The sequence below is a fragment of the Anguilla rostrata genome, chromosome 13 (assembly GCF_018555375.3).
Source record: "Anguilla rostrata isolate EN2019 chromosome 13, ASM1855537v3, whole genome shotgun sequence".
Classification (NCBI taxonomy): domain Eukaryota; kingdom Metazoa; phylum Chordata; class Actinopteri; order Anguilliformes; family Anguillidae; genus Anguilla; species Anguilla rostrata.
The window spans coordinates 14,879,564-14,904,530 of NC_057945.1; the positions used below are offsets into that span (position 1 = coordinate 14,879,564).

Consider the following 24,967-nt stretch of genomic DNA (forward strand, 5'->3'; position numbering starts at 1 on the left):
TTTTTTTTGTTACTCTGCACTTAATTGATCGTTTAAAGCGGCTGATTACAATGTCAACTCGCCTGACCTGGACTCTTGGGTCTGAATCTGTTGCTGATTTTTAAGTGAAAAAAGCAGTAGGCCCTCTTTGTCAGTCATTACCTTTCAATGAGGAAAATGGGCTTCCAATATGACATAGTTCCATTTTGTAACGGATCCTGAGAGGTTAAGAGAAGTCAGAAAAATAATGGCATTGCCAAATGCACGCTTCAGAAGCAAACCGAAAACAATAAAACAGGATTGGTTTATTGACTATGAAATTAATGTATACTAACAATGTACTACAATACAATATAATGGGAGTTAATATACTAAACAAATATCATATTAATCACCACCATTTGAGTTCACCCCAGCATCTAAACCTAACTAGGGTTCTGTCATTCAAATGACTTATAGCTATTTCACCGCTTCTAATTTCCAAGCATGTGTTCCCAAAGCAGGAACCTTTAGCCAATTCCACTGTCAGTAATGGTACCCATGCAAAGCTAATCAAAAATATACAAAAATTGCAGTGTCCATTCCATAACTGTAAGTCTTTTGTAGCAATGCTTTATAGCTGTGAGATATTTTTTGATCTATTCTAGCCCCTATTCTCTGCCTCAGTGGAAGACCTAGACTCAAAAACAGTGTCCATTACAGGTTACAATCTGTGAATATCTGCAAATGGGTTTTCCTTTCTTTGCTGACAGCCACCTTTTGCACCCCCTATGACCCCATTATCCCACTATTGTTCGCTTGTGATGAGATGAGAAATCCCAGATAAGTTAAGTAGATGGGTTGAGACCCATGAACGCTGTGGGGAAATGCCAGCCAGCAGAATTGGATCAGAAATTAGTAAAATTCATTTATTTCACACACGGATTCAATGTAAGCTCGGTTATATTTCCTGATATTGGTCAAGTTTATGCCTTGAGCACTGTGCAATGCTGATTGCTTTTTTTTGGCTATTTATATCTGTATTGTGGTGGTGCTTTGTCAGCCCAGTGTCTTCCATTTGTTTGTACACTTAACACTAAAAATAACAGTCTGGTGGCACAATTGTGTTGCTTTAAATCTTTTCCAGAGAATAGTATGCAGATGTTTTATTCTGTGACAGTGGTATTCCAGACATGAAGTACTTCTACATTCCGTCAGCAAGTTTGTAAATATTGATTTTTTGTCACTTTGGAGAGTTCTGCATGTACATCTTAAGTATGCTCTGAGAGTATAATGAACTGTGGGTACTTGTCAGTGCAGAATTTTAATTTCAGTTTTCTGCAGTTTCTCCTAGATGGTTATCCAATTAAATTAATCTGTGGGGAATATTTAACTACACCATTGTCGAATTAACCATCTTTGTTATGATGGAGTCTGTTTTAGAATTCACGTCACACTTCCTTTTATGTTTCATAATTGGTCAGTTCTTCCGTTGTTTTGTGCTCTGTTAATTATGAACATGTTGTTGGTGGTAATGAATGGCTGTGATGCCAAATTAGCCATTGTTCTCAGATGTTTCTCATAGTTTTTATTATGAGGTTATTGTTGATCCATGTCTGCTGATTTGGCTTTTGGAGAGGACAGAGGGTGTAATTTTCCAAATTAATGCTTTTGTGGGCTGTGTGGTCTTTCCCAATCAGTTGTCTTTCTATTTGTCTTTTGTTATATCCATCATGAACATATGCGCTTTGACATTGTGGTTAATGGAAAGCAATTGTGGTCATTGAGTAGTTTGCCTGTGTTTTTAGATAGCAAAGCATCGAGTGTGTGTATTTCTGTAGCTCCATGTATCTTATTGCCAATTTAAGTGACAGTTTATTGTGCTAAAACCCAGCCTATTAGTGAAAAGTTGGCCACCTGTATTCCAACACCATTTGTTCGAAAACCTTTGCTGGAAATTCACTTTTCCCAAATCCCATCATATGAGGGGAAAGATCCAGCTTGTTTTGAATTTGTGTTTTTCATTGGTTACAAAGCAAATGGTTTTCATTGATTTATACTCTTTTCATACTGACAGTCTTTCGTATTTACTGATGAAATAAAGGTGAAGGGATAGCGTATTTCAGATTTCCACACAGATTGAAAAATTGGATCATACATCCCTGCTGCAGACCTCATTCAGCCTGTTCACTGTTGTGGAGAGCACATAACCTTCTGCTTTAGAGTCTGTAATTGGTCCATTTCCCTGCACCAAAGTTGAGCTGGACTCACACTGTCTGAGACAATTACACTCTGACCTCACATTGAGCAGTACCTAACTTTTTCAGAACTTGTAGAGAGCAGTCTTCAGACTTATAATTTGCCTCAGTTTCATTTAACTTTTTTTTCCCCTGTCCCCTTTTGCTTCCCTCTCTTTCCATTTCAGCAACCTCGAAACAGACAAACTCTCCGGTAAGTTGGAATAATAGCAAATTGAACAACAGGTAATGCACGGTTGACACACAGTGCAGAAATATGCCCTGACTTAAATGGTGGAATGGCCTCAGATTCACACAGACAATGTACATTTAACGGACACCACTTACCACTGGGAAAATCCCCCATAGGTTACAGTGCGACCCCCTCATATCACTCTACGGCCTGGCCTTAGATGAAGAAAAGTATCCATCTATCCCTGGAGTGAGGCCTTGTCTCTGCCACACTGACAGATGCTTCAACAGAGAAACCAGTTACGGCAAAACTACTAACAGGAAGCAAATTTAAGTGCCCAAAGCCTGTGGCTCTGTTTACGTGTGCAGCATCAATTGAAGGTTTTTTAAAGTATTTTCCTTGCTATTGGTATCACAGAGCTAGGAGCTCTAAAACATGTCAGGTCCCCTTTGATCAATTTAGAGTGTGGGCAAATTAGTTTCATAGATGTCCCCCCTGAGGACAATTTAGAGGCACTATGAATATATTATGTATAATTAGGACATAGATTCCATGATAATGACAAAAAGCAAGGTCTGGAGGTTACTTAAAGGTGCAGTATGCAAGTTTGGAGATATGAGAGAGAACTAGATTTTGATTAAAATGTTCCATCCTGTCGCATCCCTCTTCTTAGATCTCCCTCCAAAGCCCCGCTTTCCAAACACATGCATGCTTGCAACCGGACATCTGAGTACTTGTAATTTTTGCTTGTATGAGACCCAGACGAATTAAACGTCGGTCAAATAAAAAAAATTAAAAATAAACGCATCCGGAACTGTGCAACCTGTTTTTTTTTTTGTTGTTTTGTTTTTGCTTGAACAGCATTGGTAGCGATAAACATAAATCTAGCCGGTGAGGTACAGAGGTAAGGCGGACAAATCACCATTCTAAAACCGGAAGGCAGCATTCCCATGTAGTCTCAAGGACTATCGGTGAGGCTGCTCAAACTGTAAAGTCGCACGACCCCAAAAATCCTACTCATTGGAGACTCGATAATCAGGGATGTGAGAAAAACTGATTAAAACGTTGCGCTTTCCTGTCGCGACTATCAGTAATCTAACTGATGAAATCCCGCAGGTACTACAAAGACACAGAGCCATTGAGAAGATCGTTGTTCACGTGGGCTTAAATGACATCTCGAAACAGCAGTCAGAAGTTCTCTAATTGGATTTCACTCATTCATTGGACTCTCACTTGAATGTACTCAAACACAAGCGTATATCTGCAGTCTTATACCAATTATAGGCCGAGGTAGCTAGCACTTCACTCGGGTTCTTAGTCTAAATGCATGGTTAAGCTCAACATGTGTGGCACGAAATGTTAATGTTAACGTATGCTAGCCAGTAACCTGCTGTACAACATCTCTATTCTACCCATGACAATCACCACAAACGGTAATGACAGCAACAGGCTGCAAAGCCTTCGGTCAGCACTAAAATCGGTCGTCAATACACTGAACAGAAAAGTCTGGGAAATGAATGAGCTTCTGAATAATTATGACAGGTGATGCACTGCCTAACCATATTCTCTCTCACATGCACTCAGCGAACATTACTAGAAAACTTAGCTGAAGCTCAGGTAACCATGCCACTCTTCAAAATATTTTGGTCATTAATAATAGCTGGTGGCATGGCAAAATTTATAAAAAACTGAAGGGCTCAAATGAGCATAATTTAATTACTGTGAACTGCATTACTGATGAGAAATATACTTATGAACAAATTTTTTCCCAGTTTCTGAAATGTACTGTTCTGAATGTCTGGTCATTAACCAATGGCCAGTTAATTGAAAATGATGCATTAGACCGTCTTTTTCTTACAGAGACATGACTTGGCAGCAGTACTAATTGAAACCGCTCCCCCTCAGTTCAAGTTTTTTAGCGTCTTTAGAATGAATAAGAGGGGTGGTGCTGTAACCTTTCTGTATAAGGACACAACGTAAGCAAATTTCTCATGGGGACTTTTCCACTTTTGAATACCTTGCATTTGTTCTCCAGACTGGTTAATCTGTTCTTATGCTGGGAGTCTACAACCCATCTAAACATAGTGCAGCTTTTCTTGATGAGTTTGGGGATTTGATCTCTAAGATGAACTGATTTTATATATGTCTTAATAACTGGTGATTTTAATATTCACATAGATGTGTGTGGGAGAACATACAGTATATAAGTTCTCCCACACATAAATATAATCACATTTTGGACCTGGTTATTTCGCACGGCTTAGACATTTGAGCCCTTCGAGTATTAGACATTGCAATTTCTGACCACTATTGTGTCTTTTTTGAAATGTCAGTCTGTTCCAATACTGAGAGTAATAAGGAGGACAATCACCAAGTGTTGTCTTACTGTAGACTCAGCTGCAACCTTCATGAATTTCACGTGTACTGTACCTCCTGTGCCAGATTGTTGTGACACATTAGACACATTATAACTCCAGTCTAACTGAGTGTGTTAACGCTGTAGCCTCATTGAAAACTGTAATGGACTCTGGAAGAGCTAAAGCTCCCTGGAGGAAAATATCAACCATTTTAGAATGAAAGAGAGTCTGCAGGAAGTCAGAAAGGCTATGGCGGCGTACAAAACTAACAAGTCACTGTGATTGTTAGAGATCACTTAAAAACACTAAATAGGGGAATCAAATATGCCAGGAAATACTACTTCTCAAATCTGATCAGACGATGACAAAGATGACCCAAAATTTATTTTTTCCACTATTGCTAGATCGACTAAGTTCTCCATGCACGTATCTAAACTTCTCAACTGACAAATGTAAGAAATTTACAACATTTTTAATGAGCAAAACACAATGTTCACTTTTTCAGTCATTAATTTTGAAACATTAACTAAAATTATATCAGTCTTAAATCCCTCAAGCTGCTCTCTTGACCCAATACCCACCAGTTTCTTTAAACAAGTCTGCACCATTGCTGAATATTGTAAATCAATCATTGAAAAAAGGAATTTATCCATCTAGATGGAATCTAGATCCAACCATGCTTAGTAACTTCTGGCCAATCTCCAACCTTCCATTTCTAGGAAAAATAATTGAAAAGGCAATTTTTATTCACTTGAATAATGACCTTACTGTCAATAATATTAATTAAAAACTCCAATCTGGCTTTCAGGCTGGCCACAGCACAGAAACAGAACTTCTCAATGTGTTAAATGATCTGACAATCAAGAGTGACTATTTTGATTCTACTGGATCTCAGTGCGGCCTTCAACACCGTTGGTCACCAGATTCTACTCAGATAGGCCAACCCAGTTTTGCAGATATCGGGCTGTGTCTTAAACTGGTTCAGATCCTACCTAACTGGCCGTGAATACTACGTGACACTGGGCACCTGTCTTTCTAAGTGCCACGCCTTATCTTGCGGTGTCCCCCAGGGCTCGATTTTAGGGCAATTATTGTTTCATTTATACATGCTTCCTCTACCTAGTCTAATTTTAAAAACTCTCTTTCCATCAGTATGCATATGACACACCACTGTATTTGTCTTCAGCACCGGATGCTTGACTGTATTAATGACATCAATGCATGGATGCCCAAGAACTTTCTTCAGCTGAACAAAGATAGAACTGAGGTGCTTGTTATTGGAAACACGACTCAGAGGACAGACATTCTGGTACATCTAAACTTTATGTCCCTGGAGGTCAAAAGCCATATTAATAACTTAGCTGTGACATTTAGCTGATATCTATTTTAAGATCCACATCAGCAATTTCTGCTAGGCAGTATATTATCACCTTCGCAATATGTGATATGCTCTTCATTTCCGACAGTGAAAAACCTACACATGTTTTTGTGTCACCTCGACTGGATTACTGAAATGCTTTTCTATACAGCCTACCCAAATTCTCTATCACAAATTTACAAAGTGTTCAAAACACTGCTGCCAGTATTTTGAGCACGTTTGGATCACATTATGCCAGTTCTCAAATCTCTTCACTGGCTGCCTGTGTTTTTTTAGAATCGATTTTAAGAATTTCATTAATGTTTAAATGTCTTCATGGTCTTGCCTCTCGTTATCTTGGTGTAGTTATTGTCATGTATGTTTCAGCCAGGTCACTCAGATCATCTAATACTAAGACTCTGGTCATTCCTACAATACGGCTGAACAATATGGTTCAATTCCTTTTTGGTCATGATCTTTTCTTTGGCATTCTTTTCTTGGTTTGACTACAGTATACACCATTGTAGTCAAAGACATAACTGGTTATTTTGGCAGATTTTTCCCTGCCATGCTTGTTTTGTTTTCTAGGCAACTAGCTAGCAAGCTGTAGCACTGTCTCTGCGAGATCTCTGCTGTGCTCTTAACATGATTGACAAGCAGGTAGGCAAGCCTCTTTACAGAGATCTGTCCTGATTGGTTAAGATTCAGGCGTGGTGAAATTTATAGTGGCTGATTTCAGAGCCTGGGGCAGTCAGAGAGATCAGATTTTTTTCTGAACTTATGATTTATCGATATCTGCCGGGATGTGAAGGAAATTTAACCAAATATGAACAGAAGTGTTCTAAAGAAAACTTACATACTGCACCTTTAATTATTCAGTTACAATTTAACTAGAATACACGTGTAATAAAGCCCATATTTCTAGAAATAAAAAATTTGTTGCTGTTGTCATTCAGCTCCCATTCGAGATTATCCAGATACTGATTTCTTAATCCTTACTTCTGTCTTTTTACTCAAGACATAAAACGTACACACACTTAAGCTTACAGATCTCAAGGTTTGTATTTTGCTTGACATCTACTGCATGCACTCTTGGGGGGTTTAACTTTCAAACAGGTTATTCCTGCAAAATGGAATGACAATATATCAGGATCTTTCTCCTGGCTCCCAGAAAACGATTTCCCACTGGTATCGCATTGTTCTTGAAGCCCGGCCAATATTTCAGTCAGACTCTGAGATTGTTTGATGATATGTGGCAAAAGATATATCTTTTGTCATAAGTTTTCCAAGTATTATTAAGGAGCTCTCATGGGAGAGAAATCCTATTTATTCGTAAAGCAAATAAAATGATAACCGTTGAGGTTACAAATCAAAGGATTTTTGACTTCTCAAAGAAAGAAAAATGTTTGCATTCAAAAAGCACTGACAGTCACTGTAAATGGATATATTTTAAAATATAATGAATGAAAAGTATAGGCTAAACAAAAAGAAAAACTCATGATTCCATACATTTGTATGTATTTAGCAAATGCTCTTAACCAGAGCAGCTTACAAGGTAATTCAACATCAGGAGTGAACATTCAACACTGGCAGAGTCAGTGATTAACTTCCGAGTGCCATGAAAACAAGAATATGCATTGTAAGAAATAGACCACAGAGCATACATCTGACTTAGCACCAGGCCAGAAAAATGAGTGCATCGTAATAACACATCAATATTGCTATATACCCAGATTACTTCTCTCAGCACCTGGGGGAATACCTGAATGTCCTCTCCACTTTGGAGAAGCTGAACCATGCCATCCTGAAGGCCATGGACAAAACCAAAGAGGTAGGTATCAGTCCATCAGTTGAATTGAATACATTTCGAAAGCATTTTTCTGAAAGAAATGAATTCAGTAAAACTGTCTGGTTGTCTGTGTCAATTATCAGTCAATGATATGACTGGACAAGTCTAACCAACGTTCTCATGCTTTTTTTGTCTTTTTTGTCTTTCAAGATTCATAAGATAATTCCGTAAAATGAAACATACTCTAAGGGGTCTGGCCTTAATTTCCAGAAAGCAGCCGCAGAAAGCATTAGTTTGTAATTGCATTAATTTTATATTGCACAGCTGTTGTTCATCTTACAATCGTCTGTTTCCTTCAAAACAGCCTAAATATGCTACAAAAGTGAGATCTTTGGCAACAGAGCTGGTCCGTTATCTGTGACAGCTGAAAACAGGCCTGTCCTATTCCAGTCTCAAAGGGATACTGGGAAAACGGTGCCTATCGTCGCTAAGACTGTCAGTTTAAAGCCCGGACTGTCACATTCGAGGTCCTTCAGCTGTGACTGAGCCAACAGCAACGCGCAACAAACGCTCTCGCCCGTCTAAAGACACGCCGCGGCTCGACAGCTGTGTCTGCTCCCCCTCCCGGCGTTTCCATACGGGCGTGCCCACGTGACCGGTGATTTCCCCCGTGGGTGGCCTGTAGCCTCTTCACGTGTTCCCCGAGTGGGCGCACGTGCGGGTGCGAGGTCACAGTGGGGCAATCTCGGCCAGGGGCGGAGGCTCGTGCAGCGCACTCCCCGACGCGGGCGGAAGACGAAGCCCGTGAGGAGGAGGGTGAGGTCTGGAGTTTTCGCGCCATTCCGCTCGTTGATGCTCCGCCAGAGGCGTCGAGCTCGCACCTGCTGAGTAGAGCCTGGGCACGACCATCTCTGTGTCACCCGGCTTCCCTCTCACATTGACAGCAGCCAATAGCAGGCTGTCTTGTAGCACCAATGTTCACAGCCTTATCACCATAATTTAAAATGAGATCCCTTGGTTTGATTGAGCTCTTCGCACGGTTGCTGTGAAGCTCTGGATTGTACTTCCGTAACACTTCTGTGAGGCTAATATAAAAACCCATTTTCCTCTCATTGTCTTTTCCGTTACCATGTTTCCTGTTGTCTAGGTTTCCCTTTGTTCTTTACCTTTTTATTTCTGCCTGTACTGATTTTTTTATTCTGTGTTGTTGACTATTTCCCTTGTGTAGTTATGATTCTGTATCGTGTATCTGGAAAGACTTTTTGTCTGTCATCCCAAAAGACCTGAAAGAAATATGAATGAAAGCCTTGGTAGCCACAGGCTTGGATTCAGCCAATGGTTGTGATAGGCCTTGACTTTTGCTTTGTTCAGCGCAGACCCACTTTCATTACTTCATTGTATGGGCATTGCCAACCTATGTTTGTAAAAAAAAAAACCTAACTCCATTAAAGGCCAGTGTAGATTCCAGGCCAGAGTAATTCTTCCATAATGTTGAATCAAAAAGTATACAGTGTGGTTTTCAAATGCTATCTCTGCTGTCATCACTATCCGAGTGGATTTGAATGTATATATATGTAGGGGTATGAAAAGGAAATCTGCATTACGCAGGAAACACTGCAAGGGACGAGCCCCAGTGCAGCAGAAGAGCTTCATATAATATAGTGACTCAGAGACAAGCTCCTTTTCCCAAGGATTTTTCGCCTTCTTTGAAAGGGGCATCAGCCGAACCACCGAAGCATGTCGGAACATGCACAAATAAAAAAAAATCTCTTCAGCAGAATAAAAAAAAAAACTTCAGCGGAATAAATCCATGCGCTGAGCTGTAATTAGGGGACCATGCCTCATTTTCAAAGCTGACGCTGCCAGTAATTCTGCGGCGTTCCACCACAGTAAATTACAGAATTGAGTCTGGCACCTTTGGTCTGCTGCTCCAGTGAAAATCCTGCTGCTAAATGTCAGTGTCAGGGACGTGAAATTGGGAGTTTTGTAAGTTACAGGGAAGAATTTTGACCAAACGCGGGGCTTCTGAAAATTCTGAGAGGGCCCAGCTGTCTGTGCAGTTTTTCTTGTTTGAATTTCTCTCTCCACTATGTGGAAGAGCTGTTTATTGAAGGCCTGGGCCTTAATTGGCCATTTGCAGCTTCTATTCACAAACAGTGTGCATATGTGTGTGGGCATGTATTACTATCTTTGTGAGAACCAAATGTCCCCACAAAGATAGAAAGATGAGGAAAATTACGCAAGGTGGGGACCTTTTGCTGGTCCCCACAAGTTCAAGAGGCTGTTTTAGGGTTAGGACTTAGGGTTAGGGTTAGGGTTACAATTAGGTTAAGGCATGTAGTGGTTGGGGTTAGGGTAAGGGTTAGTGGTTACGAAATGAATGCAAGTCAATGGGAAGTCCTTACAAGTATAGCAATACGAACATTTGTGTGTGTGTGTGTGGGTGCTTGTGTTCGTCCATGGCATTAACCCAAAGCAGTATTAACAACCACTCTACATGAGTTCCTGGTTCAACTTTTAAATGGTTCCTAATTTCCAAACTTTTTAATCTTTTGTTCAGCAAAGCAAAGCAGCTGGCAGTTTCTCACAACCTGACTTCTATGCATCATTAGAAAGGGGCTATCCAAATATGTATTCTTCCAAAGGCATAACCTTATTTTTTGATGGAAAAAAAAAAAAGATTCCTTGAAAAGGAGACTCAAGATGTAAAGTTAGCTGCGTAGCTAGATATGTTAGTTAGACATATCTTTTCATTTGGCGCTCTAGCTACCATATTGTAACACGACTTGCAGCAATCTACACTTTGCTAGCCAAATTAAGCCTCTCGCTGACATGTTGTGCTAAAGGCGGCGAGGCATCTTCCACGGTGACATCGTCTTGAGGTGGATCAGGATTCTTGGGCTCACATATGGCCTCACCATATAAATTTTACTAGCACCAATTTGTGCCATGCTAACTACGTGCATTTGCTGCAGAGAAGTACTGTGTGCAACCTAGCAACCAATCACAGTCGTGCGTTTGTGTGACGCCTGTAACTAATTTGCATATCAATGGAACGGCCACACCATCCTGTAAACCAGGTTCGGCTCAGACAGGGCTGGTAAAAATGTAGCAGTTTTCAAGGTTGATTGATCTTTTGCTCATGTTAACTCTGTCCCATAGGTGATGGAACACACATCTCTACTATTACTTGAAAATTACAAGATCGAAGATCAGGTTTCCTTTAGATTTAAGTATTTGGCAATCAGCTGTATCAGTGCCAAGGTAACACAAGAAAATGTGGTACCACAGTTTGACTCTTAGCAGTAGACATAGCCAAATGTGCCAGCTATAATACAAAATATGTTCCATTGTAGTCGTTTGTTAATCATATTCCATAAAGAGATTTATCCAGGAGATAAGGGACAGAGGTAAGATGGCTTTTCTGTGGTGTAGGTTGGTACCCAGTAGAACCATTCTTTGAAAACCTATTCAAACAGTGACTTCAACTAGTCAATGGATGTGAAAAAATAGGTCATTGCAGGATTCAAGTACCTGATCTCTTAGCCACAGAAGAGAAAAAATATATATTATAAGTCAAGTACAATGTAATCATCTTTCATTCAAAAGTGTATTATGAATGGGCACATAAAATGTGGAACAAGGGCATAGTCCTACTCTGCCAGAAGTGTGAACTGCAAATCATCAGTTGGTGACAACAAGGTAAATGATGTAATCACTTGCTGTCGCTGGCACTTCCTCGTATTATCATTTTTAAAATGATTAAAATTGCCTCGAGGGAACGCTCCTATTGCCCGTGTGCTAAATTTGAACTGGTGCAGAAAGTCATTTATTTAAACTTGAACGCTGGTGGTATTAAATGTGATTCACATTATGAGCGTAAGCGCTCGGCAGCAAGAGTCTTTTGATTGCAAAAGCCATAGCAACAGCAGCAGCGGCTAGATTGCCTTTGGGTTCAGTGATGAAAGAAGAAAACACACACGCAAAGAACAAAAGGGCTCATCTCCTGACTTTCCCCAGAAAATAAACTTGTGCCGCGCGCGCCGCCGCAAATTGGAAAACAAGGCTCTCGCTACAGCGCCGCGGGGGAAAAAACGAGACGAGAAAGAGCGATGTTGGAGTTGTTTACGGCCAGCTTCTCCACACAGTTCTGCGTCGCCTGATGACATTTGGGTCAGAGTAACAGGAGACGTGTTTGGGAAAGCTCTCGGGGTCTCTTCAGTGCGTGGAGGCTGCGGTAGACTCAGAATGCTTTTTTGAAAGCATTTTCATTATGACGTTCATCTTGAGCCGTTGCAGACTCTCCTTCCTTTCAATGTCATCCCTGTCGTCATGACCGTCGTCATCGTCAATCAATCACTATCATCGTCAGGATTATCAGCAATAAATATCTTCATCAATCAGTGTCATCCTCAATCATTGTCATAGTATCTTCACCAATTACTGTCATCCTAAATCATTGTCTTGACAATAAGTATAATCAATCATCATTACCAGTCACACCATCATAAATTAGTATCAATTGAAATAATGAGCAACAGCAACAAACCAGGTATTGGTAAAACAATAAAATATAATTAGAATAATGACAAACACCCAGAGAGCTGTTGGGAGTGATGTAGATATATATATATATATATATATTGCACTTGTACCACATGATCTGGCATGCCAGGCTAAGACATCACAGGTTAAATGTCCCTACATTTCTCATTTAATGTAGCGTGTAATTCAGCCCTCCAACAGCCTCTTATGGGCAGTATTTCTTTGTCTTATTGTTTCTCTTTGTCTTATTTTAGACAGCAGCAAATGGGGGAAACAGCTTGAAATAAGAAAGGAAATGTAATTGAGTAAGTTATGGAACAGGAACAGGCATAGAACTACATGAACACTGATTCATGGGAGTAGTGTGACACAAGCTTTAATCCTGCAGGTTTATAAAAAATATAAACAGTTCTAGCTGTATTATAAATTATGTAGCTGCTTCTTAGTGCACCTTTATGTGTAGTTTCTAAAAAATGACTGAATCAAATTTAAACCTGCCGTCAACAATTGCAGGTCCATAGCCCGGAATACCTTCAGTTCTAAGTAATTCTAAAATTTCACATGGGACTGCCTTTATATGTTCCTGCTTAAATGCCATGCATTTTTGTATGAAGAGTAATACAGCTACAGTTAGGTAATACCTGCACTCTACATATATAAAATAACATTGAACTTCCATTTATTTGTGTTTGTAATAAGTAATAAAGTTAATAATGCAACTCGTAACAACCTGTTTTTATAGTGATGCATGCTCTGTTTGTTTTATTTATAATACTGGTGTGGACTTGAATATGGACCAAAATGTTATGAGAAGTGTCTTACTTCAGAGCTGTCTTTCAGGAAAGCTCAATTGAGCCACTGTGCTAATGTTGAACGACATTTTAAAATGAATGTGGTTATTTGCTTGCCATTCAACATCCCTTGTGACTAAGACAATGGCTGCAGCTTAATTACCTAATGACAGCTCCACACTTTCTTTTAGTTTGAGTGTACTGGCATCATCCATCAAAGTGCATACAGTAATCAGGAGTTATATAAGGATTATCTAGGTAATAGATCCTCTCCACAGTGGCTTATGTTGTATGATTAGTGACATATCCTATTTAATTAAACTCAGTATATTATGCTATATATTCTAGGCCTATATAAATGTCTTTATATTGTAGGTGCGTATTATCAAACAGTTAAAATGATTATTAAAAACAGAGCAACGTAGGATTGTACTTTGCTACAAAATGGAGAATCATAATCATCAGTATGCTTAAAACATAATTATACAGAATAGGGATAATGGCCTGCTTAATCCTGTCATACTTGGAAAGACAGAGCACTATGAACTAGGAGACAAGCATTACACACTAGCATTTAGGAAGCTATCACTGTGCAGAATCATTTAGGAAATGATCATTACAAATGGAACATTCAGGAAAGAATCATAACCGATGAACATTCCAGATGAGAAATGGGTTTTTTCTGTCATGATGCTAAATTGAATGGATGACTGGTGAGTTAAATGAGAAGAAGAAAGTGAATAAAAGTGTTTCATAAAGGAAGAAACACACAAATGAGATTATCAAATAATAATTATTATAAATGGGATACTATTTAATAAGGGAATATGCATTTTGGGTAGCTTCAGATTAAACATCCAGGTATAATGCTGAATCTTGTAACTTCCATGTTTATTTGAGCAAATGATACAGAAATACATTGGCATGGTACTCCAGTCCATCAGTATAAAATATGGGAGTGTCTACCGGAGATTCTTTGCTCATTTGGCTTAGCTGTCTGTGTCAACACACTGACAAAAGCACAACAAAGTCATACGTAAGAATCTGGGTAATTAAAAATATTTCAGCAAAATCAGGTGCATATATTTTAACTATATCATGATATCCATCCAAGATACCTAAGTTTAGTCCGTTTGCTACTTTATCGATTTTTTTTCATTTTTGACAAAACTGATTCGTAGTCGAAATTAGATTTGATTTTGTTTGAACCCTTATAAACAGGAGAAAGATCTGACTCCTCCAAGAGCGGAGGGGGGGAATCGTTCTCAGGGATCGTTCATAAGATCTTTGTTGTTGTTTTGGACCTCTCCGTCTCCTCTTCCCAACTCCAGGAATACCAGAGCTCCTCCGTGCTGGGCCAGTTTGTGACCCGTTTCGTTTTGCGGGAGACCGCCAGCCAGCTGCACTCCCTGCAGACGTCGCTAGAGTGCGCTGTGGAGGCCGTGGAAGAGCAGAGCTGCCCGGGAAGGTAAGAGTGGCACGTCTGCTCGCCCTTGAGAAAGCCAATCAATGGAAAAATGTAAGTGAGTAGAGCTCCTGAACATAGCGGTGCTTGTCAGTCAAGGTTTTACAAACAGCGAATGCTTGTTGGTGGCTCTCAATCAAGAGAATAACATCTTTTATTAAGACCCGGAATAGATCATTACAAAGCACTGAGTGTTTTTTTATGTCCTCTGGTTAAGTACATAAAATACATACTAATGCTATGTACTGCCTACACCTATTTTTAATTCATGAATATGGTATAAATCAATGGGGGGAAAAAAAACCCTTTGCAATTGACATCAAGGGGAACCTGGAAATGGACATGCAGTGATATGCCCAGTGATTTCCCATGCTTTAATTCACAAGTGGCTTATCATTCCCTTTCCATAACCATGTCATTTGGAGAAGAGAATTTAAAAGAAACTTTGAAATGTCCGCTGAGAGGAAATGGCTCGTGATGCGAGGAAAGCCAGTGCTGTGGGCGCAGTTAGGACCCTGCCCACAGAGATCAATCAGTTCATCTGACACAATTAGGACTCGCTGAATCCGACCATCTGCCTTTTAGCTTTGGCCGGCTGTCTGATTTGATTCTCACGTAAACCTTTTTTTCCCTTCGGTTCTGCATGATCGGCTTCGGTAACGGTGCGAAGCGACCGCTCACTAAAATCCTTCGTTGGGGATTAAAGACACCTTCAGACACCTGGGGTTCAGCACGAAGAGCGATGTGACGCACTGACATTTTAAATTTAGCATGCGCATTTACCCGGAGTGGCTTGCGCACGTTTTGTTATCACGTTTACCCAGCTGGCTGGTTATTTAGCCGAAGCGTTCAGCAGTTTTGCGACGTGCTGGAGGGTGCAACAGCCATTCCCCCTGTCTGGGAATCAAACCCGAAACCTCTGGGGTTACAAGCCCAGCTCTCGAAACATATACTGCCTCTCACCGCGTTGTGAGAAATTGGCGGGACAAACTAAGGGTCTCCGCGGGCTTCCTGGCCTCCCGCAGGTGTCAGTCCACCTGCAACGATCAGTCGCATTTGTAGGTTTGTCTCCTTGCTGAAATGGCCTGTATCGATCCGGGCAACCGCAGAATCTCCTTCACTTCGCGGTCCGGCAACTGAGCTGATTAACCACCTGACAGATGCTGGGGGTTTGGGGGGTGGGGGGGTGATGGGTCTGGGCACATACACTCCACCCAGCTGCCCCTCTGTCCACCCCTGGCTGTACGCACGCAGCGGGGGGCTCTCCCATTGGCCGGCGGCGGTCCGTTGCGGGGTCCATGGAGACAGATTTACACCTCGCCGTCGTGCCCTTTCTGTGTCCTGAGGACAATCCGCCATGAGAGCCTAGGAATAATAATCACTCTCCTCTCTCTGACAGCAGGTACCACTGCACACCAGCCACAGCTCTAGAGGGGGGCCTCTGACCTTAAAAATACTCACAGCGCAATAAAACGGCCCAGAGCTCCACTGCTCGTTTTCCCGCTCGGTTGCCTCGCTTCGTTAGCACGTTGCGCTCTGAAAACTGAGCTCGAAAACTGCACGAAAACTGAGCTCCCTCGTCTTCCGCAGGAAGGACGTGAAGAAGCTCGACGACCAGTCCGCACTGAGGAGCACCAGGAGGTGCGGCCGCCGGGCCCAGAAGAGCCTGTGTCTGTCTCCCACCGACCCCTACTCGGGCATGCTCACCACAGGTAACGCGTGCGCGCGCGGGTACAGTACCGCCACAGCCACGGGTGTGAACTGTGTTCTGCAAACGGACATGCAGCGGTGCTGAGCCATGTCTCATCACTGTTAAGGACATAGCAATGTACGCCAAAGTAAGAGTTAATATCTACTACCTGTAGAGTGGCCTTTTAGCAATTAAAATGCGCTTTGGGGGGGCTGCTGGGCGGCTCACCCAGTGCCAGATATATGCCTGCATGTGATGAGTGAGGAGGCAGGTGTTGCCTCAGTAAAGCTTGTATGTTTAATCATGTACCCCTGATAGGAGTCGCTGTGGAGCCAGACGACCACTGGAACTCACAGATCAACAGACTCCAGCAGCTCATCGACAAGCTGGAGTGTCAGGTACATTTAAGAATCAGCAAATCAGCAGATGCATCTATCCAGAGCTACTTAGACTGTACTGCTTAAAATTTGTCCTCTGATATTTATACCAGACCTGGGTCAAATACGTAGTTGTTTTAGATTCAAATTGTCTGTGCTTTATTCATCTTGCCTAGTGCAATTGAGCTTGCCAATATGACCAGAAAGCAGGGTTTGCACTTTTTGCGAGTATTTCATTGGTTCCAATACACCAGACAATATCAGTAAAGCGCAGAAAAGTATTTGAATCCAAAACGAATACATATTTGACACCAGGTCTGATTTATACCGAAGTAATTGAGTTTCGGTACTTAGCTCAAAAGTACGACAGCAGTGCCCCACCTGGGAAGTGAGCCAACGACTTTGCAGTCGCTTGCCCGGTTCTCTGGACGTCATGCCGTGCCGTCATTCAGACCGACTCCCCACCCCTCCTCATCTCCTTTGCCGGAACAAAAAGCACCCAGGATTGTTGGTCCTCAGACACAATCAATGCTCAGCTTATTCATTTAAGTGGCACGTCTATTAGTTACTGCGCTCGTGCCCAAAACGGGCCGCTGTAATTGCCCTTCAGGGAAGGGGACAGCTTCAGGACAACATTTTCTGCATTTAAACTCCTGGCCGACAGTCGGAGAGGCTGTGCTGCTGGTGTTAGTAATAACTGCTTGCGGTCATCACCGCTTTCTCCCGCTTCCTCGCTTGATTGCTGATTTTGATGCGAGCACCGTTTTAATTTTCTTTTGCCAGCTGCTTACAGGTCACAAATTGCGCTATTGTTCTGTGCTAATATTAACACTGGGCTTTGATGAAATCATAAATATATTTTTTTAGAGTGAAATGCATTTACAATACAGTAGTTATAGTCTACTCAATAATAGTCGTCATCATCATTATCTGATTGGCTGTAAATCAATATAGCGATAAAGGCTATTTTAAATTTCAGCTACACTGAAAAGCTGAAAAGTTGAATGTGCAATGTTACCAACGAATGTTTTATGTAAATTCCCAGCCTAGTGTTTATGCATTCTCTTCAGCTTCCATTTCTGTTCAGCAGTACCCTTTCCAGACTATGTGGAAATATATGTACATTTTCCAGACACCAGTGATTATAGTGAAACATCGTATGTTTGTTTTGGCTTTGTTTTAGCATAATACAGACGTGCTCATGGCTACACATTGCCAGAATAAAATGCCAGTCCCTCCCATGGGCATCTAATGAACGCCTCTTATTACGTCCCTGCTGAAGCAGGGCGATATGTTACAGTTGGAGGGACTGAACGGTTTGCTGTTGCTGTGGTTTCCTGTGAGGCAGAACCCCACCCCCCCACTAACATTTGGAAAAAGAGATCTTTCTTCAATCTTTAGTTTAGTGAACTTTTTGTCCCTGCTTTTACCAGAGCCCGAAACTGGAGCCCCTGAAGGAGGAGGACACAATATCCAGCTCGTGCCGATCTGTAAGTGTGCGCCCTAGGCCTTATTTTTCAGACGCATACCGCCGTAAGGGAAGATCATGTCTGAGAGCGTGTAAATCCAGCTGTGACTGACAAGCGTTATGCATGCGCCCAACTTCTGAATTTTCACGAATGGGAGTACCAGCTGAATGCAAGTCTGTGTGACTGAAAGTACTCGCGTCTAAAGTACAGCCGTGACTTCACACTCGCTCAGGTTGGATTTTAAGTCGCTTGGATTCATTTCTGTGTGCTCACAGGGTTTTGGACCACTGGACATTTTAAGCATAGAATTCAATGCACTAAAAGTATGTCTTATGCTTAGTGTTAGGGCTACCATTTTAAAATACTATTGACACTGTCCCTAATATCGAAAGGAATGATTAAGCATTTTTAAGAAGGAATTCCTGTAAAAATTTGGGACCTGGAACAAAGATCGATTTTTACATATTCAAATCTATTTATGTATTTTTTTCATGGATTAATTTTAGGGCCAGTTAATGTAACCTGTTAAAAACAAAAGATTACATGGATTACATTATTTAGCAGCTCCTGGGAAAAGAGCAGTTTGTAGCTGAGGTCCTGTTTGCTCTTCTGCTTCCCTTGTTAGGCAGATTAGACACGGTGGAATGGACACAGTGCAATGCGCTGATATTTTATCTCTGCCGATGCCCTTATCTGGCCCATCCGGGAGGATTGTTTATACCGGAGCATTGAGATTAAGCACCTTGATCAGGAATGTGACAGCAGTGTCCCCATCTGCTTCTCTGATTTAATTCACTGAGCCCCCCCGCCACCTCCAGCATTGCTCACCGTCTCCCAGCCCAGATAATGCCACGCTCTTTATCTCCCCCACCCGCATTACAACGGCCGATACCCGCGTATGAACCAGGACGTCAAACAGGGACGGCACGTCTTTAATTTCCTCAGCCGTTTTAGCTTTTACGCCGAGATTTCGGTTAACAGCGCGAGAACGTCCGAAACAGCGGCGGGCACGGCGAGCCGGTTTCCTGTCACGCATCCTTGTGTTGAGCTAGAGCTGCGCTGCGGAGTCAGAGATAAGCAGGCCGCGCGCTGGCGGAGTCGCGCACCTTTAAATGATTTATTTAGTTGTTTGCTATCGGAGCGGTGGCGCTGCCCTACATTGTGCCGTCTCCCGTCCCCGGCTCGCTCTCCGCGGTTCTTATCGTAGCCCCGGCGGTCGAGCGGCGAGGAACCGTGCCCTGTTCTCTGCCCCCAACAGAACATCCTGCTGGTCCAGAGACAGCTGTCAGTGGCGGAGAAGGACATCAGCGAGTTCCAGCGGGCGCTGAAGAGCTACGCCGACGCCACCGCCGACCGGAGCGACAACTTACAGTGGGTCTCCTCCGCCGAGAGGCCGCCGGGCCTAGCATGGGCCGCCCGAGAGCCGACCGCAGACCGGCATTAAATCTGATATATCTTCTGATGGCTGCTCCTATTAGAACATGACACCACTGACATCTGATCAATAATAGTGCTTTGAATTTGCATGTGGGAGAAATTGCTAATATGAATATAGATTGTGATAATAATACCACTGCTAAATGATGATGCATTTATTTATATAATATATTTAGAACATGTTGACTCTGAAGAATGACCACTCCTGTACACATTCTATGCACAACAAAACACATCATCCTCACTTTTAAACAGTGAAACTCATGAATTGTTTACATGAGGTATGAGAATTGTCGGACTCCTGAATCGCACTGATTATCGAGTCTCTCCCTCTTCACACAGTGTGTCTATACAGAAGCTTCCGGAGAAATCCTGCTTCATAATGTATGAGTTCTGGCAGGACCGTCTCTCCTGGATGAGGTGGGTCGGGGGCTCGACACAGGTGGCATCTGGGGGTTTGGCTGGCTGGTGCCTGGCGTCTGATGAAACATGCCTCTCTCCCGCTGAGCAGATGGCTCTTATCTCCGTTCCTACCCACGATGGTTATATCCTCACCAGCTGAAGGAAAACCACACTGAAAAAATGCCCTACTTTCCTTCTTAGAAACTTTCTTAGACGCTCAAGTCATTTTCCAGTGTCATTTTTTTTACACAACACAATGCATGCGACCGACATTCATAGATAATTTAACAAATTAAAAAGCACCATGTTGTATCTAATTATAACACTTGATATTGAGAACAAATTAATGTCATAATGATAGCCTATTAGGAAAGATTAAGTCTTTCCTGAGCTGAAGTTCTACCGTACAAATCGATTTGTGACTGCAAATTGAATTGGTGGAACCTGCTGACTAATGATAGTGATTTAATGATAATGACCTAACAGCACTGCAAATGTGGAAACCTTCCTGTAAGGCTTACACCACAGCGCATTGATGTCATTGCCCGAAACAGTAAAAATGCATGCATCTTAGGCATACTGATTGGAGCAGTGCTGCATGTGGGGCAGTGTGTCATTGACGTGAGCGTGAGTCATCGATTCCTCTGTCCGTGTCGTCCTCAGCCACCTGCAGTCCAACGCCAGCAAGGCCTTCCAGCGCTGCATCATCGATGTGCTGGAGGACCCGGAGGTCGTGACCACCATGCTGCTTCCAGGTGAGAGGTCAGGGCAGGTCATGTGCCAGCAGGATCCCAGCTAGCACATAATGGGCAAGCACTGCTCCCAGCTAGCATGAGCTAGGAGAACATTCGGGTTCCCATTTGGTTGTAATGACAACACTGTTCTCCAAAGTATTAGAAAATAATTCTTGTCCTGAAGCATTGTTCTAAATAGCTGCAGTCCATTATTTTAAGCAACTATTTAGAACAAAGAAAAGTAAGCCTGCGGTTCACTTTGTTGTTTCCATGGAATCATTTTTTGGAACTTCTGAGTTTGATATAGTTAATTGTTTTACAGTCATAATTACTGCATGAAAACTACAAACGTCATTGCTTGATGTATTAAAATTGTGCTGGTATCCTTTTTGAAACTATTCTTAAGCCCAAGAGTCAAACAGTAATATTTACATTTGAAATGGTTTTGGCAGGGCATAGCTTAAACTCCTGACAAACGGGGCATCGTTGACACGTCTTTCTGCGCTTAACGAAACCTCTCATTTTCAAGCTTCCTGGTGGATAATGAATAACAACTGACAACGCTAAGCAGCTGGCGTCACCGGGAGCCAAGACGAGAGCGAGAGGATTCCAGTCTGCACCATGCTCGTTCCAGGCCATTAAGACATCGTTAAGTGTGTGTGACCGCATCCTGGACCACGCTGAAGACGCAGAGCATTCGCTTCCTTTCTCCTTTCCGTTTGTTTTTTGAAAAATGCAAGAGTGAGAACGGTCTTTACACACGGATGCGTACGGTACGCTTTCAAAAGGCCAAAACCTGTTTGAGTTTAAGTCTTGAAGTTAGTTTTTTGAACATCTCCATTCCAGGCACAAACAAATTCAGTTTGTGAATTTGACACCTTTGTTATGAGGCATTTGGATCTGTTTGATGGCAGAAGACATTTTCTAGGATAGGTCAGTACCATCCATACAGGAAGAAAAAGCATCATGCAGGCGCGACAATGATACTGTACATTAACAATCCTAAATAGCATGATTGCTGTTTGTGTCATTATGGCTACTTTTTTTATTGTTGAAGCAAAGAGGTCTGAGGAAGAATTCAGCTCACCATGAGATCTGAATGTAGGGACTTATGGCCATGGTTTTGAATCAAATGTAACCTGGAACAGGCACTATATGATAACTGCACCAGTCTAAATACAGCTCTGTAAATGAGGTTATAGAATATGCAAGATGTAAAATAGTATGCATTTTATGTCACTCTGTGCAATGCGTATTCACCGCTGAGGAACAGCATAGCAACAACGATATCTTAGCTTGGTAGCTAGCAGCTTCTGATAACAGAGCGACACCAAGTATTATGCACATTTCAACTTTGCCTAACCTGTTTTCTGTTCTCTATTGTTGACATATAGCTAATCAGAATAAAATGATGATCTTTCCTGTTAAGAACACCTCATGAAATATATTGATTTCTGTGCTTAGAGATTTTACATTCATTTAACTTGTTAAGTGAGTTCTGTGTCCTAAATATGATTAGATTGTGTAGGCGCTGCTTCAGAATTTCCCTTCCCTTCTGACAGAGATGTTTTCTGTACGGGGACTGTTTGTGTATTAATTACAAAATTCAGAGCATGGCTGTGTGCACACATTAAGTTGGCTGATCAGTACACTGCTTCACACTACCGTCAGCTTAACAACAGAGTTTTCTCAAAGGACATAGATCTGAGGTTTAAGTGTTCTGTTGAGTAGATTGTTATCTGGATGAAGATGTTCGATGCCCTCACATCTCACAGTTGGTATTGTGTCAGACAGCACAACTATGAAAAGTAAATGTAATTAAGCTCATAACCTTTGGGCCAGTGCTGGTTTAGCTGTAGCTATGGCTCTGACACGTTTTTCTCCCGGTTAAAAATAGGGACTCCTAACACTGCATGTTTGTGTGATCTCTGTGAAAGCACCATGGCATTGTAACACTTGTTCTGTACGTAATGAATCATCAGCAGTCTTTTCGGTTACCTTAGAATCACCATTGCCGACAACTAATCCAGAACATTCTGTCATGAGGTACAACAATTGACTGTCCTTGATGGCAGCTGCAAATTGACCCGTCAAAAATGTTACCTTTGCTTGCATATTTACTTAAGACATTACCTGTTGAAGCCATCATGTTCAATGCACATCTGTTGCTTTTTTTTTTCTTTCTTTTGTCCCTTGTAACTTAAGGTTTTAATGAACATGACTAAAAAAAATTGTCAGGACGTGAAGTTAATAAAGGTAAATGTTTTGAAATGCATGTTTTTCTGTAATGTAGATGTCATTGCCAAAGCCAGTCACTGTATCAAGTCATCAACTACACATTATTTTCACACTGGCTATTTCATTATTTTTGGTTAAATATCACTTGGAAAGCACATTGGAATTTTCTTCAGGAACACTGATGACAGACAACCATAAACAGTGAATAATATTTGAACAGGGTTTGAAAGAGCTTGCCAGCCAGTCTGGACAGATGCATATTTACCAGTGTACACACATACAGTACACACTCACACATTGTCCTCATTAAGATTTTCCTTCCAATATGAGTGCATTGTTAACCCTTAAATTCAACTGTTATATGCATTAGCCTAAGGCAAAACATGACTGTTTTGATGAGCTGAACATGACAATTTCTGGGGGGCCATATCAGTAATTGATATTTCACTGGCCGTATTGGCTGATGTCGATAATATTTTACATTGCGGCACAATTGCAAATTGCCACCAAGTGTCTTCATTCATGGAAGTGGATGAGCACAAATGTGAACTTAATTAAGAAAAGGAAAAATTATGTTTGTATAACAAAATACTTAAATATGCCTACATAATTATTAAGCTGGGCGCATGAGTCTAGAGAGCCATAGAATCACTGTATAGCTTCTCTTGTGAGTTTGGTTTGTAAAAAATAATAAATAAAAAAGGTTCAGGTGCAGATTATTAGGTTACGTTTTTAGCATGGCATTTTTTGCTTGATTTAAAGCATCAGCGGAGCATCAAACACAATGTCTCTCTGGTACATACATTTTCAGTTATCATATCATCTTTATTCTAGCACCAGACCAATACCTATATGTTTGTTTAAGCTATTATCGGTCGATTCCAATACAGCCTCAATATTGTCACGAATATATTTTTAGGTTTAAATATAACATCCAGAACTATCATTGTATGAATGAAGACAGGAAGGGTATTCTCTGGTTTTTAAACCGTCTGAGAATCAGTCCAGTGATGTCTTAAATATATCAATTTGATTAATTAAGTGACTGTGAGGTGTCATATATAAATATGGAAGTTTTGTAATTTTCCTATAGTTCCTATATTACTCCAGAGTAATACTTCTGGATTTCCAAAAAAAAAAAAAAAAAAACAATTTCTTTAAGCAAGCCCCTTGCTATGTTTTATGACTTGATTTAATTTATGATCACATTCCCATCATCTTAGCTAACAGGATACACAGTTCCTACACAGGAACATGTGTCCTTCCAAGTGATGTCAACGTTAACCGATCTTATGAATTAATACAAATTCCTAATAGGTTGTGATGTAATTTGCAGTACTGTAGGTGACCCACTACCCCTGGCCTCTTGCAAAATCATGAGGTTTTGTTCTGAATCTTTTTTTATTGTTATGGGTTGCTGCGGAAATCGAAGTGAGGCCGAAATCGGCGAATGGTTTATTGTGTTCTGAGCTAAGGCTGGTGGGTGGAGCCACCTCCCTATTAGCTGTAATCATTGGTCAGAGCCTGCTTGATTTGGGTTACCTGTTGCTAATCAGCCACAGAGTTTATATAAGTTTGCTTTCTTTTCAGTCTTAGAAGGGCTGAGATTGTTGTCAGGTTAGCCTCCTGGTAATTTGTGATTCTTCTGACACATAACCTCATTGTATTCTTTACTGACAGACAGGTCTGTGTCTAATTTTGATTAGTATTTGTAGCTTCTGTTGCTCACATCAGTTATAATAAGCTTAGGGTGTAATTGCATATGCATCTCTCATGCTAGAAGATTCAAAGCAATACTTGGGTACTTGTTTGCTCACTAGAAGGAAAACTCAATCTTAAAGCTCTAGTGCACTAGCCAGTGTTGTGTATATTGAACAAGAGGTTTGGGGACCTATTTTAAATTTCTACATATAAAATCCTGAAGACAA

The 24,967-nt window shown here is 41.3% G+C and overlaps 1 protein-coding gene across 1 annotated transcript in view; it reads left to right on the forward strand.

Annotated features, from left to right (window-relative positions):
* Window positions 1–23,076, forward strand: part of necab3 (N-terminal EF-hand calcium binding protein 3) — a 45,074-nt gene extending 21,998 nt beyond the window's left edge. Inside the window, exons 4-13 of the mRNA XM_064304993.1 lie at window positions 2,384–2,409; window positions 7,836–7,933; window positions 14,559–14,695; window positions 16,283–16,404; window positions 16,701–16,780; window positions 18,193–18,249; window positions 19,487–19,599; window positions 20,008–20,085; window positions 20,731–20,822; window positions 21,331–23,076. Of these exons, the coding sequence (XP_064161063.1) occupies window positions 2,384–2,409; window positions 7,836–7,933; window positions 14,559–14,695; window positions 16,283–16,404; window positions 16,701–16,780; window positions 18,193–18,249; window positions 19,487–19,599; window positions 20,008–20,085; window positions 20,731–20,822; window positions 21,331–21,359 (832 nt within the window). The 3' untranslated portion in view covers window positions 21,360–23,076. The remainder of the gene's footprint in view (window positions 1–2,383; window positions 2,410–7,835; window positions 7,934–14,558; window positions 14,696–16,282; window positions 16,405–16,700; window positions 16,781–18,192; window positions 18,250–19,486; window positions 19,600–20,007; window positions 20,086–20,730; window positions 20,823–21,330) is intronic.
* The last annotated feature ends 1,891 nt before the right edge of the window (window positions 23,077–24,967 follow it).